At 50.0% G+C, this 14,323-nt stretch overlaps 1 protein-coding gene across 2 annotated transcripts in view; it reads left to right on the top strand.

The window, feature by feature from the left end:
* Positions 1-14,323, top strand: part of LRRK1 (leucine rich repeat kinase 1) — a 166,792-nt gene that overhangs the window by 82,852 nt on the left and 69,617 nt on the right. For both annotated transcript variants that reach the window (XM_060155428.1, XM_060155437.1), the window contains exons 13-22: positions 1,413-1,542; positions 2,184-2,296; positions 2,726-2,940; positions 4,934-5,098; positions 5,605-5,777; positions 6,880-7,000; positions 7,257-7,416; positions 7,807-8,083; positions 11,237-11,408; positions 13,744-13,907. In XM_060155428.1, the coding sequence (XP_060011411.1) occupies positions 1,413-1,542; positions 2,184-2,296; positions 2,726-2,940; positions 4,934-5,098; positions 5,605-5,777; positions 6,880-7,000; positions 7,257-7,416; positions 7,807-8,083; positions 11,237-11,408; positions 13,744-13,907 (1,690 nt within the window). The remainder of the gene's footprint in view (positions 1-1,412; positions 1,543-2,183; positions 2,297-2,725; positions 2,941-4,933; positions 5,099-5,604; positions 5,778-6,879; positions 7,001-7,256; positions 7,417-7,806; positions 8,084-11,236; positions 11,409-13,743; positions 13,908-14,323) is intronic.

The raw sequence follows: 14,323 nt of genomic DNA, 5'->3' as shown, positions 1-14,323 counted from the left end.
AGGCAGCTAGTGCTCAAAAGGCCTGAACTCCCCAAAGGCTTTCAGGGAAAGGTTTCTAAAGACAGGGTGAGGGAGGGGGATTATGGGGTGTGTGATCAGCTCGTGGACATTCTCTTGATTGGTTGGTGGTGAGGTAATCGGGAGTCAATCTCATCAACCTTCTGGTTCCAACAGGTCTGGGGACTGTGTGCTTGTGGGCAGCATACAGTTAACTTCTTCCACCTGGTGCGGGATTCAGTATCTGCAAAACAGCTCAAAGGACATGGCTCAGAATATTATCTATAGCTCTTGAGGAGGAACTAAAGATCCTTGACTTTGTCTAATAGCTAAACTATTATTTTGTCTTGCTTGACTGTTTTCCTTTCTTTCTTCATTTTCTCAACTTCTCTGATGAAATGTACTCTTTAGAACTTGGGGAAGCCTAAGAGGCTACAATTTTTCTACCGACAAGGGGCAGGAGGAGGACATGGGGTTGGGAGGGTCTGTTCTGGGAAGGCCCCATAGGGTCCTGCTCCATTACACTAGTAATTCCCTTCTCCAGAGCAAACTGTGGAAGTTCATGTGTCCGTGGTAGCAACTGTGTTTGTGTCTGACATACATTATAACATATACACCACATATGTGTATTTGTGGTATGTATACACATGCCTATAACAGCATGCAATGTATACATATGGTTGTGCATGTGTGGTATGTGTACACATGCCTATAACACCTTATAACATATGTGCATGCACATAACTTCATATGCATGCATGTGTGCATTGTGGTGTGTGCACGTACCATCATATAGCATACATATGTGCACATGTGTGTGTGCACGTAACTTCGTGTAACACATGCATGCGTGTGTGCATGTGTGGTGTGTGCACATGCACACAACATCATATAGCATGCATATGTGCATTGTAAGGTGTGTGCACACATGCATATAACATACCTAAATTCATGGGAGGGTGTTTGATCTCATGTTTGCATATGTTTTGTGGTACACAAGTTAAGCCTTCTAGATACCTAATTCCACACCTTGCTTTTTTGATTTACCAATAGCTCTTGAGTATCTCTTCATACCCATACATGTAGACCTGCCCTGTGCTTTGTAATAGTTGTATATAATCCCATTACTCATTTAACCAACTCCCTGTGGGTGGACATATAAGCTGTCTTCTACCTTTACTGTTACAAAGTGTGCCACTGAGTGTGCTTGTTCTCACATCTTTGCCATACATGCCAGGATGTCTGTAGGACTGTTTCCTGGAATTAGAATCCCTGGGTCCATGAGATGAGCACCTTATTCTGATAGACTTGTCAAAAGTGCCCTCCAGAGGTTGTACCAGTTTATACACCTCCAACACTGTGATGGTCCAGAATTATTTTTCAAATGTACAGTCTGCTTTGCCATTTCTTTGCAGCATGTGTACTGGAATTTCCTGCCTTCCTAAGTGAGTCTTTGGAAGTCCTTTGTCTGAATGACAACCACCTGGATGCAGTCCCACCCTCGGTTTGCCTACTGAAGAGCTTATCAGAACTCTACTTGGGAAAGTAAGTACACAGCCAGAGCAGTTGCACTGGCTCTTCTGGCCCAGGGAAGCAGAATGTCCTTGTGTAAACCACCTGAGGACACGGAAGCCAGGGAGAAATAATCCACCTATGTACCAAGAAGCAGCAGTTGGATTTTCAGAGCCAGGCTTAGTCAAAGAGGCGAGGGAAGGGAAGGCAGAGGTAGTGATACAATGATGCCTTCTTTGCTATTTCACTCATTTATAATGAGAAGGACGCCTCAATCATCCATCCTTTCATTTACTAAGTTCCTACTGCCAAGCACTGCTGGGGGATTCAGACAGTGTGCAAAACTTGATGAAAATATAAAATAATTCAGGTTACATTGCCTTGTCAAGAAGAGGCAGTGATCATCCTTAGGATAGTGTAAATGATAGAAAAGATGGGAAAGTTGGGGGAGGGGACCCCGTTCTAAGCCATGGGGATTTGCAGAAGACAAAGCTGCCATTTGTACCACTGGCTTCCCAGGGAGAAAGGCTTTGGAATTAGTATTTAAATGGAACACTTGAAATCAGGGCCCAAGATGTTGGGCTTGGGGTATAGACTGTCAGTGGCCCCCACAGGCCCCAGAGGCTGATGGGCTGCTGTGTGTGTGTTCTTCCATGGTGTGTGTGTGCCCTCAGCAATCCTGGCCTCCGAGAGCTCCCTCCTGAGCTGGGGCAACTGGGCAACCTCTGGCAGTTGGACATTGAAGACCTGAACGTCAGCAATGTGCCTGCAGAGATTAGAAAAGAAGGTAGGGCTTCCTCAGCGTCACCCCCTCGAAAAGGCACTCAAGTCCAGTTGTTAAGGACCTGGGGTGGAAACAGCTGGGGAACCTGTGGAGCCCACCTCTGGCTCCCGTGTTTGGGAAGATGCTGTAAAGTTATCCAGAACTCAATGGTTGCTCTGGACCGTTGTATTGCAATTGACCATGTGATCAAACCAGCTATGACCTGTAGCAGCAAGGATGCTGTCTTTAGATCCTTGACTTTTAGACTTCACTTCTGGGGTGATTCATATCACGCCTTCCCTCCATAGACCCAATAGTCTTCTCAACTCACCCAGTTAGAACACACAGAAAGTGTTCTCTCCAGATAGGACTTTGTTTCTCAAGAGATGTGAGCATGTTCCCACCTATATGGCAGCAGCAGCATCCACCCTCCCCAACTGTGATTTTGCACAGGCCCCAAAGCAGTGCTGTCTTATCTGCGTGCTCAGCTGCGGAAAGCGGAGAAGTGTAAGCAGATGAAGATGATCATCGTGGGTCCTCCGCGTCAGGGCAAGTCCACCCTCCTGGAGATCTTACAGACGGGGAGGGCCCCCCAGGTGGTGCACAGCGAGGCCACCATCAGGACCACCAAGTGGGAGCTCCAGAGGCCGGCTGGCTCGAGAGCCAAGGTCAAGGATGGTTGGCGTGCAGAGTCCCTGTGGGAGGGAGGGAGCTTCCAGGGCCCCTTATCTCTCCTCTCCAGAGAGCCCAGGATTTTCTCAGCCTGGTATCTGAGGCCCAGGATATTTGCAGGGGTCACTGTGTGTGTTTCAAACCAGCTCCTGCCAAGGGCAGTGAATAATTTCTTAACATGTCCTTGTAGTTTTTCTGTTATAGCTAAGCTGAGGTTCCAGGCCAACCCTGGCTGACGGTTAGACTGCTTTGATGAGCTTTTAAAGACAGCAGTGCCCAGGCCCCAAAGACTGTGATTCAGATGGCCTGGGACGGGGCCCCTCCCCAGAGCTGAGAATGAACTACTGCTGTAGGAGTGAGATATACTAATACCTGCCCCTAACAGGAATGAGAAGGCAGCCCCGGCATGAATGCACTGTCCTCCTCAAAACCTGCTTTCACCCCAAGTTCTGAAAGGTCTAGTTTCTAAGCCCTAATTAAAATGAGTCCTTCAATGAACCTATTAATCATCCTGTTTTTCATTCAGTATTAGACAAATGAAAATTGTCTTGCACTTGAATCAGAGAAAAGAGCCTGTGGAATATTGGTGGGATGGACTATAGCACAGGTCTGAGCTATTTCTCCCGGCACAGGGGGTGAATACATGCCAATGATGCCTCCCTGACCTGTTGCCGTATTTGTGGGTATACGTAGCCACACAGCGATACAGGTGCAAGGAGGCTATTTGTGGAAAACTCAGCGAACTTGAGGCCAGAGGCTGCACGATTTTCCCCACAGCCCCCAGCACAGGGCGAGCTAGAGATCAGTTTTATTGCAGAGTCTTTCACACAAAATCACTTGAAGTCAGGGAAATCCAATTTGAGTCATGAAACATTTAAGCTGAATGTATATTTTAATATGGACTCAGAAACTAGTTCTCTAGAGAATGGAGATCTGCCCATTAGGGCCAGATAATTAACACCAGCCCTGCCCCCTTCCCCAGAACACCCCAGGAGTGAACCTAGCTAACGCATGTCCAAAGGTTCTCGAAAGTAACCAGAATCTGGATTCTCTCCTGCTTTTTTAAGCAATTATTCCACGTCACTTTCTTCCAGCAGTTCTTAAGCAAATAGCTGTCCGAGGTCTGAGGGGTGAATTAGTATTTCCACTTTTCCTGACCTTCGGCTGCCCCCACTTCCTTTCTGCCATCATTCAAGTTTCTCCCCACCCCTTTCATTGAAGGACAACCACCTGATCTTGTGAACACTGAATTCCATAATTCTCTGCGTGGCTGGGCCTTCAGCCAGTTTAGAACAGCTGTCCATTTTCATCTTTACACCAAAAAAGCTGGTCAGCACGCTGTGTCTTGGAGTCCAAACTGCAGCATGGTGTGAACGATTCTTTGCCACAGAAAAGTGCAGCCTTAGCTACTTGGGCCAGACCCTGACCTCATAAAACGATAGAGAAACCACCATTTACACAGCCTTTCCCCAGAGCCCAACAACTAATCTTTTGTTAGATTCCCACATCAGGGCCATTTCCCATCATCCTTGGTGGGCACTGCCCTCTGACCTGCACAGTTCAGAGGCCTGTCTGCTTGGCCTTGCCCTCACTCGGATGGAGGTTAAGCCTTGGTGTGAGCACTGCCGTCAGCCCCTGGCTTCTTCTGGCAGGATGTCTCCTAACAGTCTGCAGCTGAGATGGAGGCAGACAGTGCCCTCCGACGTTCTGCAGACGCCTCTGCCCACGGGACCCAGGCTTCCAGGACCCCCTGCTCCCATAGCAGTAGATGGAAGCCCCTAGAAGCCCACCTCCAAACCGCTGGGCCCCCTTCCCTCCCTCAGATGGCTGGTTCCTGAGAAAAACAGCAGGACAGGCTGTGCTTTTCCACGGCTGTGCCTTTACCAGGCCCCCATGTACAACGTTCAGAGTGATCAGTTATCTCAATTTGATTGACTAAAACCCTGGTTGCTAAAATGTCTCCCTGTTGCTGCCTTGTTGCTCAAGTAGGTTGAGTCTGTGGAGTTCAACGTCTGGGACATCGGTGGCCCCGCCAGCATGGCCACGGTCAACCAGTGCTTCTTCACAGACAAGGCCCTGTATGTGGTGGTTTGGAACCTGGCACTGGGGGAGGAGGCTGTGGCCAACCTTCAGTTCTGGCTTCTCAACATCGAGGTGAGGGGGTGCCAGCCCTTCAGCTCTCAGTCCTCAGGACATTGCAGGGGCCCCGCCGCTTCTCAGGGGGAAAAAGGAAAAAAGGAAATGGTTAGGGAGAAATGCTTTGCACTTTGCTGGGCTGTCACGAGGCCCCAGAATCACAGGTCACTGTGAAGTACTTAAAACCCTCCTGGGCCACATGGTTGATGGTGCTCTTGTACTTTTCTGCTTCCTTAAATTTAAGAGCCCCACATCGTGGACCCAGGAGGGGAACGGGGCTCCCCTCTTCCAGTGGAAAGGTGACGTGGGCCAGAAGCTGGGGCGCTGTCTGAAGGGATCAGAGATGGAGGCCCCAGGGAGTGTCACAGGCCCTCACACACCCCCTAGTGCATGGCAGGCCCTCGAGGTTCTCAGAGAGGAGTGCGGGGTGCAGCGGGGTGATGGTTGAGGGCCAGGCCGTACAGGGTTGGCACATCCACCACCTAGGGAATTGTTCCCGTCCCCAGCCAGACTCTCTCTCACAGGCCAAGGCCCCAAATGCCGTGGTGCTGGTGGTGGGAACACACCTGGACTTAATCGAAACCAAATTCCGCGTGGAGAGAATCGCCACGCTGCGCGCCTATGTGCTGGCGCTCTGCCGCTCACCCTCCGGGTCCAGGGCCACCGGCTTCCCGGACATCACCTTCAAACACCTACAGTGAGTGTCCCATGGCATCCTGCTCGTCCCCACCTGTCGCGGGGCTGTGGCTGCTGGCCCCTCACTTGTCCATCTCCCTGGGGACGCCTGCTCTGCCTGCAGAGGGCTCCTGAGGCAGGGGCTGTGCTCCTCTGTTGCCCTGTCCAGGGTGAAGGGTGGCAGCTGGGCCCCCAGAGCAGATGCAGCCCTAGGGAGGGTGAGGAGCTGCCAGAGGATCTGCAGGGCAGGGCCTGGAGACACTCTCTGTGCTTCCTGTCCAAGCCTCCCCACCCCCAGGGCCAATGCTGAGCGTGCACGGCCCCAGTGGGACCACAAGATAGAAACTCAAATACCACCCATCACATTTGTTGATCATTGATCAAGAACAGACCCCAGGTGTGGTCCTGGTCCTCCCAGTGTGTCTGAGTGGTCCAGAGGGGCTGAGATGGGGGAGGGCCACAGGGTGGGATTCAGGATGGGCCAGTGCTGGTGGGACCAGTGTCCTGGGCATGTTGATTCTCCCACTCCTGTCCTTGGATTCTCACGACAGCTCTGCAGGTTATGGAGACTGTTGTGCCCACTTTGAAGATTATGAAACTGAGGCTCAGCTAGTAAGTGTTCTCTGACTGCTACCCTGGTGGCTCTTGGGTTCCCTCGCTCTGGGTGAAGTGCCATGGGCATTGCTGCATGGGTCAGCCTGGAGACATGCCATGTGGCTCAGAGTACAGGATGGGGCTTTCAGGAATTCCTCGAGTGCCCTTGAGAATGCCCCCTGGGGCCTGCGATGATAGGAGTGCTGGCTCTGGGTCAGAAACCTGAGTCCCACCCAAGCCTGCTCCTTTCCAGCTTGTGTCCTTGGGAGTCACCTTGTGCCTGCATGCCTCACTTTCCTCCTCTGTAAAGTGGGCACGTTGGGAAGACAGACTAAAGCAGCACATTGTGGTGCCCCCAGCACCATGCTTTGCATCAAGTAAGGCCTCATTAAATTTCTGTGTCTATCTCTCATGAGTTTTCTCAACTTGCCAGTGTTTGGGACGAAACACTTAGGAAAACAGAGGCACTGCAGTACTTGTCAGAGAGGGGAGGTACGATGAATAAGCACGGTTCTTTTTTGCACTCACAGCGAACTTTCCTGTAAGAGCCTGGAAGGTCAGGAAGGGCTGCGGCAGCTCATTTTCCACGTCACGTGCAGCATGAAAGACGTGGGCAGCACCATTGGTTGCCAGCGACTCGCGGGGAGGCTGGTGGGTACCTCTCATCCCCTTGAAGCCAGAGGGGCCTGCTTCCCATGTGTCAGGGGAATTTACCTCCCTCTCTCTTTCTACTGTAAAACACATGTGCTGTATATAGTGTGTGGTCCCCATGTGAGCAGTTTCTTGGGGGAAGAGAGGGGTGGGACAGTGACAGGAAGCATTCCACCTACTCAGTCCTCTGGAGGGTGGCAGGCGAACCAGGCTGGCTGGGCACACCTGAGGGCCCAGCCTTTCCCACCTGTCCCAGATACCCAGGAGCTACCTGAGCCTCCAGGAGGCCGTGCTGGCAGAGCAGCAGCGCCGCGGCCTGAGCGATGATGTGCAGTACCTGACGGACAGGCAGCTGGAGCAGCTGGTAGAGCAGATACCTGGCAATGACATCAAGGACTACGAGGACCTACAGTCCGGTGGGTGGGCTGGGAGGGTGGGCAGGGAGAGGGGATCAGGTGGGTACCAGCAGGCACAGGCACAGGGCCCTGGGGAGGGGCACTCAAATTTTTCACCACTCTGCGCATGTCTGCAAATGACTGCAAAGACACTTCAGGTATCAATTTCGGGTTACAAATCAATTTTAACGAGTAAGTGAATTTGCAAAGATGGAATCCATGAATAGTGGAGATCAGCACATTGGCAATAGTTACAAGATGCCTCTTGAGAACATGTGAAGGGCCCCATGTGTTGGGAGTGTTGGTTGCTTCCGAAGAAGAATCTGTAAGCTGGCCCCCTTAGGAGGAGGTCATCCAGAGTCCCTTTTGCCCTTTGTTTGACACTGTTCCCTCATCCCCTCCCCTGAGCAGCCATCAGCTTCCTCATTGAAACCGGCACCCTGCTCCACTTCCCGGACACCAGCCACGGCCTGAGGAACCTCTACTTCCTCGACCCCATTTGGTTGTCTGAATGTCTGCAGAGGATCTTCAACATCAAGGGCTCCAGGTCGGTGGCCAAGAATGGGGTGATCAGGGCGGAGGACCTCAGGATGCTGCTGGTTGGGACCGGCTTCACGAAGCAGACAGAAGAGCAATATTTCCAGTTCCTGGCGAAATTTGAGATAGCCCTGCCCGTCGCCAACGACAGGTGAGGCCACGGACTGGGCTGTGCCGGTTGCTCCCTAGAGGAAGGAATTAGGGCTGGGACCACTGATGGCTCGAGCAAGATTTCCAGGGATGGGCCATGATAATGACCTGCCTGCCTGGGCTGGGGCAGCAGGGTGTGGGCTTGGCCGGTCCCCCGGCTTGCTGCTCCTTCCTGTGCCTTGGATGTCCCTTTTCAGGGGGTTCAAAGAAATCCATTTATTGAAAAGGTGTAGGAAAACATGCAAGAATAGCAATGGCATTAAAGGTAACTTTGGGAAGTTCACGCTTTGGGAGGTTGATTGCTTGGTTATTTGATGAATAAAAATGGAGTAAGTAACAAAGATGTGTGTGCTAATTATACAGACCAGCTTCAAAATGCAGGGAGGGCAGGGGCTGGAGGGGCATGTGGGTTAAATCTGATGATGCTCTGACCTAAACCAGCTTGGTTCTCAGGGCCTCCTTGCCCTATTTTCAGTTTCAGCCATTTCCTGGGTCTGATGCTGATGTTGGCCCTGAGGCAGTAGCCAGGATGCCAAATCCACAGACCTTTTCCATTCATCTGTCATAGAACTTGTCACCATCCTGCCCCTCAACCCCAGAGCTCTGGGGGGATGCCCACAGGAGACTCCCAGGGAGCTGCCCTGGACCCTGTGTGGCCAGCCCAGCAATTCCATCAGCACAGACTGGGTCTCCTGGGAGCCAGCCCTGGGCCATCTCTCTCTGAGATTTCCACTTGGTCTTATGACTATGGGAGGGGGCCTCAGTTCTTCCTGTTCCAGCTTCATGACGGCCAAGATTGAGTCCTAAAAAGAGAAACCCCAAAGAGGAATTCAAAACCCACATGATCCTTCACACCATGGCCCAGGTGTATCCTTGACTTTGGCCCATGAAAAGGCACACAGTGAAGCAGCCTGTGAGTTTACAACACTGCCAGAAGCTGACAATTTTCTGGTTATTTTATCAACAGATTAGAGGAATGAGGAGATATTAGCACTATGTAAAAGCAAGTCCCAACCTCCTTTCTTTTCTCATCTGTAAAATGGGAATAATACTCTTATCTACTAGTATTATAGTCATTGTGAGGATTAAATTTGATAATACATGTAAACTATGAGAAGTGTCTCCTGCACCTGTGAGCTTCAAGGACATCAAGGATTATCAGTACTGTTATTGTTTCCATCTTTGTGTTAAGTGCTCATAGCCAATGGTGTCTGGTTCCATCTAAAGTCAGGAGTGTCCAAGCAGTTTCCATCTTAGCACAGGTATAATCGTTCCCTTGTGCCCCAGGGACAAGGAGTTCCAGCTCCTCGCACCATAAGGTTTTATATGGTCGAAGACACTATCAACAAAAACAAAGGCATTCGCTGCTCCTTTTAGAGCATAGTTTTCAACTGCAGCCCTGAAAACTTCCAGTCCCTGGGAAAACCTTCAGGGTATTTCTGAACCTCCCTACACTTCTGAGTGTTTGTGTACCTTCCAGGGGGGACTCGCTGGCTCTCAGCACTCAGGGAAGGCTCCTGCCCGACTGCTGAGACAACCTCAGGGACATACTGTGAGCCGGCTCCGCAGTGCCCAGGTCTTCACAGACTTAATGTTCAACAGGCACATGAAGAACTCACCTCTTAATTCCCCAGGCTCTTCCCCTGGGACAGCCTTGCCCTACCAGTGATCACTTTTAAGGAGGTGCCAGTGGTCTCCCAGGGCTCCGCTCACCTTGAGCAGGGCTTCCATTGCCAGTCAGTTTAAATCTCTTCACTTGCCATGCTGGCTTCTAAGTCTCCTCTGCCTTCAAAAATATTGAGCACCTGCTCTGTGTGCTGCGTACTGGGGCACCTGGGTGCAGAGCGTGCTCCCTCCCCTTGCCCAGGGGACACCTGCCAGGTAGAAAGAAGCAGGAAGCTGCAGCACACAGGCAGTGTAGGGGCTCCTGTGAGATCCAAGCTGAGCATGATGCAGGCAGAAGAAGCAGGATAAATCACACTGGGCACTGACGAGAACTGCCTATTTGGGGAGGTCAGAGAGATAAAGAAGGACTTCTCAGAACTTAAAGGACTAAATCAGGGCATCTGTTGGACATCACCTGGCTGTGGAGAGAGGCACTCTAGCTGGGGTAGTTGAGAAGGTCCTTTCACCCAAGACCTGTAATGGCTGAAAAGGACCAAAAACTTCACCATCTGCCCCCTGTCCATCCTTCTCTAACCCTTTGAGGTCAGTATCCATTCTCTTCCCATGTCAGGGAAGCAGAATCGCAATGAGCTTAAGCTGTGTGCTGAAGACAGAGCCAGGATCGATCCCTGGGTGCTCTGCCCACCAGGCTGTCACTGAATTTTCCTTCTACAATACTTTCAGCGCTTCCTTTCAGAAAGTTCTAAAGACGTTTTATAGGACCTAAACTGATGTATTTTTAAAGGATTAGGAGAGCTGAAGGCAAACCTTTAAGAAAAGGGCACATCCAAGGCTCTGCCCAAGGCCGCCTTAGCTCCAGGGCACACAGAAGATGCTGGTTGTCAGGGAAATCTTAGAGGGACCTCCCCCGTTTCAGCTGTTTCCAAATGATCCGTCATGAATGGCTCACTGACACTGTGATTCAGCGCTTTTATGAGTAAGAGTGCTCTCATAAAACATCGCTCTTTTGCACAAACAGCCTCATTCGAACTTTTAAGGCAACTGTGTTGTTTCAACTGGTCAAGAACAATAAATAGCTTCTAAGGCCAAAAACATTTCTCTGACCCCAATATCTACATTGTCCTTAGAACTGTGCAGCTGTATTTGTTTTTCCTTCACCATCCAAAGTTAATTTTAAGTGACTCCCCAGTCACAACCCAGTTTACAGAGAATTAACTACTATTTGCTCTGTCTGTTTATGACCACAGATGTTTCCACGTCTTCCCTTAGCCGTATTCTAGTCTCTATCTTAGAAACGTCAATAAACAGATTCACTGTGCCTATCTTCATTTTCTCTTGGAGCATTTATTCGAAGCATATAAACTACCCCCTCTATCTAAAAATAAGATTCCAAGGCCCTGGAAGGAAGGCACCCAGCAGCCTGAGCTGTTTCAGCAGAGCCTGCCCCAGGCCAGTCCATCTGCTGGGGTCAGGGCCCTGCAGCAGAGCTCAGGCCCCTGGTTCACCAGCCCCCTTTGGTGTGTTTCAGCTATCTCCTGCCACATCTTCTTCCATCCAAACCTGGCCTGGACACCCACGGCATGCGGCATCCCACAGCCAACACCATTCAGAGGGTGTTTAAGATGAGCTTCGTTCCAGTTGGCTTCTGGCAAAGGTTTATAGCACGGATGCTGATCAGCTTGGCCGAGATGGACCTTCAGGTAGTTGCATTTTCTGCATGGGGCAGTTTTTGCTTGCATGCGAGGCACTTGCAACTGTGCCCTGGTGGGAGGGAGGGAGGGAGATGCCGTTTGCTGGAGGAGCCTGGCTGAAGACCCTTCTCCTGCAGCAAATCTGCTGACTTAGGGCCCGGAGGCCAGTACAGCATGGCTGCCTTCTCTCCTCTAAGCCACAGACCCATTTGAATCATTCTGTGAATACCAAATCAGTGCCTAGCTGGCTTGGACAGAATATCCCATCAGGGTTCTAATCTAACCAACATCAACATCCCCTGGAGGGCTTGTTAGAACACAGACAGTTAGGCCCCACTTGGGTTCTGGCTCCGTGGCTATGGACTGGGACTCAAGAGTCTGCTTATCCAACCACTGCCCCAGGTGATGCTGCTGGTCAGGGACCACACCTCGAGAACCATGGCCTCAGAATCATGGCTTTACCATTCAGGCTGTGACTAGACTCCCCTAGGGAGCTCTAACAGACACAGACCAGACACAGACACAGACCACTAAGTCAGAATCTGTGGGTGTGGTAGCCAGGGATCAGTATTTTTTAAAACTCTCCAGGTGACTCCACTGTCCAGTCAAGCTTGAGAACCACTGGCATAGAACGTTAACTTGGTCTGGGAGCAGTGAAGACCTAACCCAAGGAGTTCTTTTCTGTGGGTTCACCTGGTGTTGTGTTGAAGGAAGTCCCAGCTGTCAGTCAACATTCATTTCATGCAAGACAATAACATGGAAATAGTGGTTGGCTAGAGTGGTGGTTCTCAAAGTGGGGTTCCTGGGCCAGCAGAATCAGCCTCACCTGGGAACTTGTTAGAAGTGCAAATTCTCGGGCCTGCCCCAGAACTGCTGCATCAGAAACTCCAGGATGGAGCCCAGGGCTCTGTTTTTCACAAACCTTCCAGCGAATTGTAACTTACTTTACAGTGTGAGAACCCCTGACATAAGCCAGGACTGTTGAATAATTGACATTAAACTCAGTATGAGTTTGCTTTTGCCATGTTCTATTTATAAGGCCCTTATGGAATTAAACTTCTTGTATTAAGTAAAGATATTCTTTGATCTTCCCATTTTACTGAAATGTTCAAAAGTAAATGGTAGAGCCTGAAAATGCTTTGGCATCTTCTCTCACAGCTCATGTTAACAGGAGGGAGACTTGTTAGCAACACAGTTGGGTGCACTGACAGATGGAAAGAGTGGGCGCATGGGTCACTCTTCCCTCCCTTTGAACTCTTCCTCCTGCCACGTTCTAAGTGGAAGGTCACCAAGCACCAGCATCGTGTGAGGCCTGAGCTTCCAAGTGGGCTCCGTGGCTGGCGGGGTGTGGGCCCAGCCGGGTGTGGAGGCAGGCGTCCTTCCTGGCAGCATCCCTCACTCAGAATTAGGAAAGAAGTCCTGTTGAAGTTCAGATGAGGAAAAGGAGTTCAGTCTCAGAAGTATCAAAGGCATGCAAATTCAAGCATTGATAAGATACCACTTGGCACCTATCAAATTAGCAGAGAGCTAACAGCCAGCCCCAGAATCAGGAAAGTTCACACACCATGGTCAGTGAATATACAGCCTATTCACCTTGAAAGCGATTCCTCACTAGGCATCCAGAGCCTGAAAATGTTCAAACCCTTTGACCCAATAATACTACTGCTATAAATCTGAACTACAGAAATCATTTGAAATCAGAGAAAGCTGTGTGGTTTTTCATGTTCATCTGGGCTATCTGAAAGAGCAAAAGATTGGAACCAACCTAAAAGTCCAAAGAAGAGAATGATTCAGCAAATTACTATACTTAATAAAATATTGAGCTTTAGAAAAATGAATTTTATGAGTTTTTAACAACATAGGAAAAGCAAAGTTTTTTAAAGTATACACAATTAGACATTTAGAAATAAAAAATTACAAAATATGACCTCAGCTGTTTTATAAACATACAGGTAGATAGGAAAAAAACCTGGAATAAAATATACCAAAATTTTCATGATCTATGTATTAAATTGGTATTTTATTTTCTCTCTTATATTTTTCTGTATTTTCCATATTTTCTAAGGTAACTTTTTGCTTGTAAAATCAGGGAGGGAAAAGATTTGAAAAAGAAAATCCTGTTTTCAATCTTTTAGGGAACATGTGTTCCCAGAGTATCCTGGAGACCCCCTCAGATAATGCAGCATTTCATTTGGCAGCAGGATGAGCGGTGCAGGAGGGAGGGGGTGGGAAGATGGATGGTGGTCCCTTATCACGATGGGGCCAGGACAGCCTCTTCACAGCTCTGCCCAGGGCCAGCGAGGAGCCCGGTCTACTTAAGTAGGGTCTTTTCTCTGTCTTTCAGCTTTTTGAAAACAAGAAGAATACTAAAAGCAGGCACAGGAAAGTCACCATTTACAGTTTTACAGGAAACCAGAGAAATCGCTGCAGCACGTTCAGAGTGAAAAGAAATCAGACCATCTATTGGCAGGAAGGGCTCCTGGTCACTTTTGATGGGGGCTACCTCAGGTAGGAACATTTGGGAGCTCACCTGACTGGGTCACCACGGTGCTACAGAAATGGGCCCCAGGGCAGCCTCCGCCGGGAGACTGTCCACTTGATGTCCAGAGTTCTGTTCCCAAGGGCAGGTCATCATGGAAGCTTGCTAGAAGTAGGAAACTCCCAGCAAATGTCCCAGACATTCCCCACCTTCTCACCCCTTCCTCTCTCCCCTTACAGAACAGGAAAGGCAAGGGAGGGTGTGGTGACCACAGCCCAGCACTGGAGGGAAGTGGGTGGCCACTGAGCTCAGGGGTGAGATTATCTAGCACCCCCTAGTCACTTAGGTGGGACCTACAGGGGCCTTGCAGCCATCCAGCATAACCCCCTTGTCCTAAGAGATGATGCCCCAGATGATGACACTGGTTCCCCAGCCTGTACCCCAC

Source organism: Lagenorhynchus albirostris, chromosome 1, assembly GCF_949774975.1.
Source record: "Lagenorhynchus albirostris chromosome 1, mLagAlb1.1, whole genome shotgun sequence".
Lineage (NCBI taxonomy): Eukaryota > Metazoa > Chordata > Mammalia > Artiodactyla > Delphinidae > Lagenorhynchus > Lagenorhynchus albirostris.
Note: the sequence above shows the minus strand (reverse complement) of the source record. Positions and strands in the feature narration are given on the sequence as shown.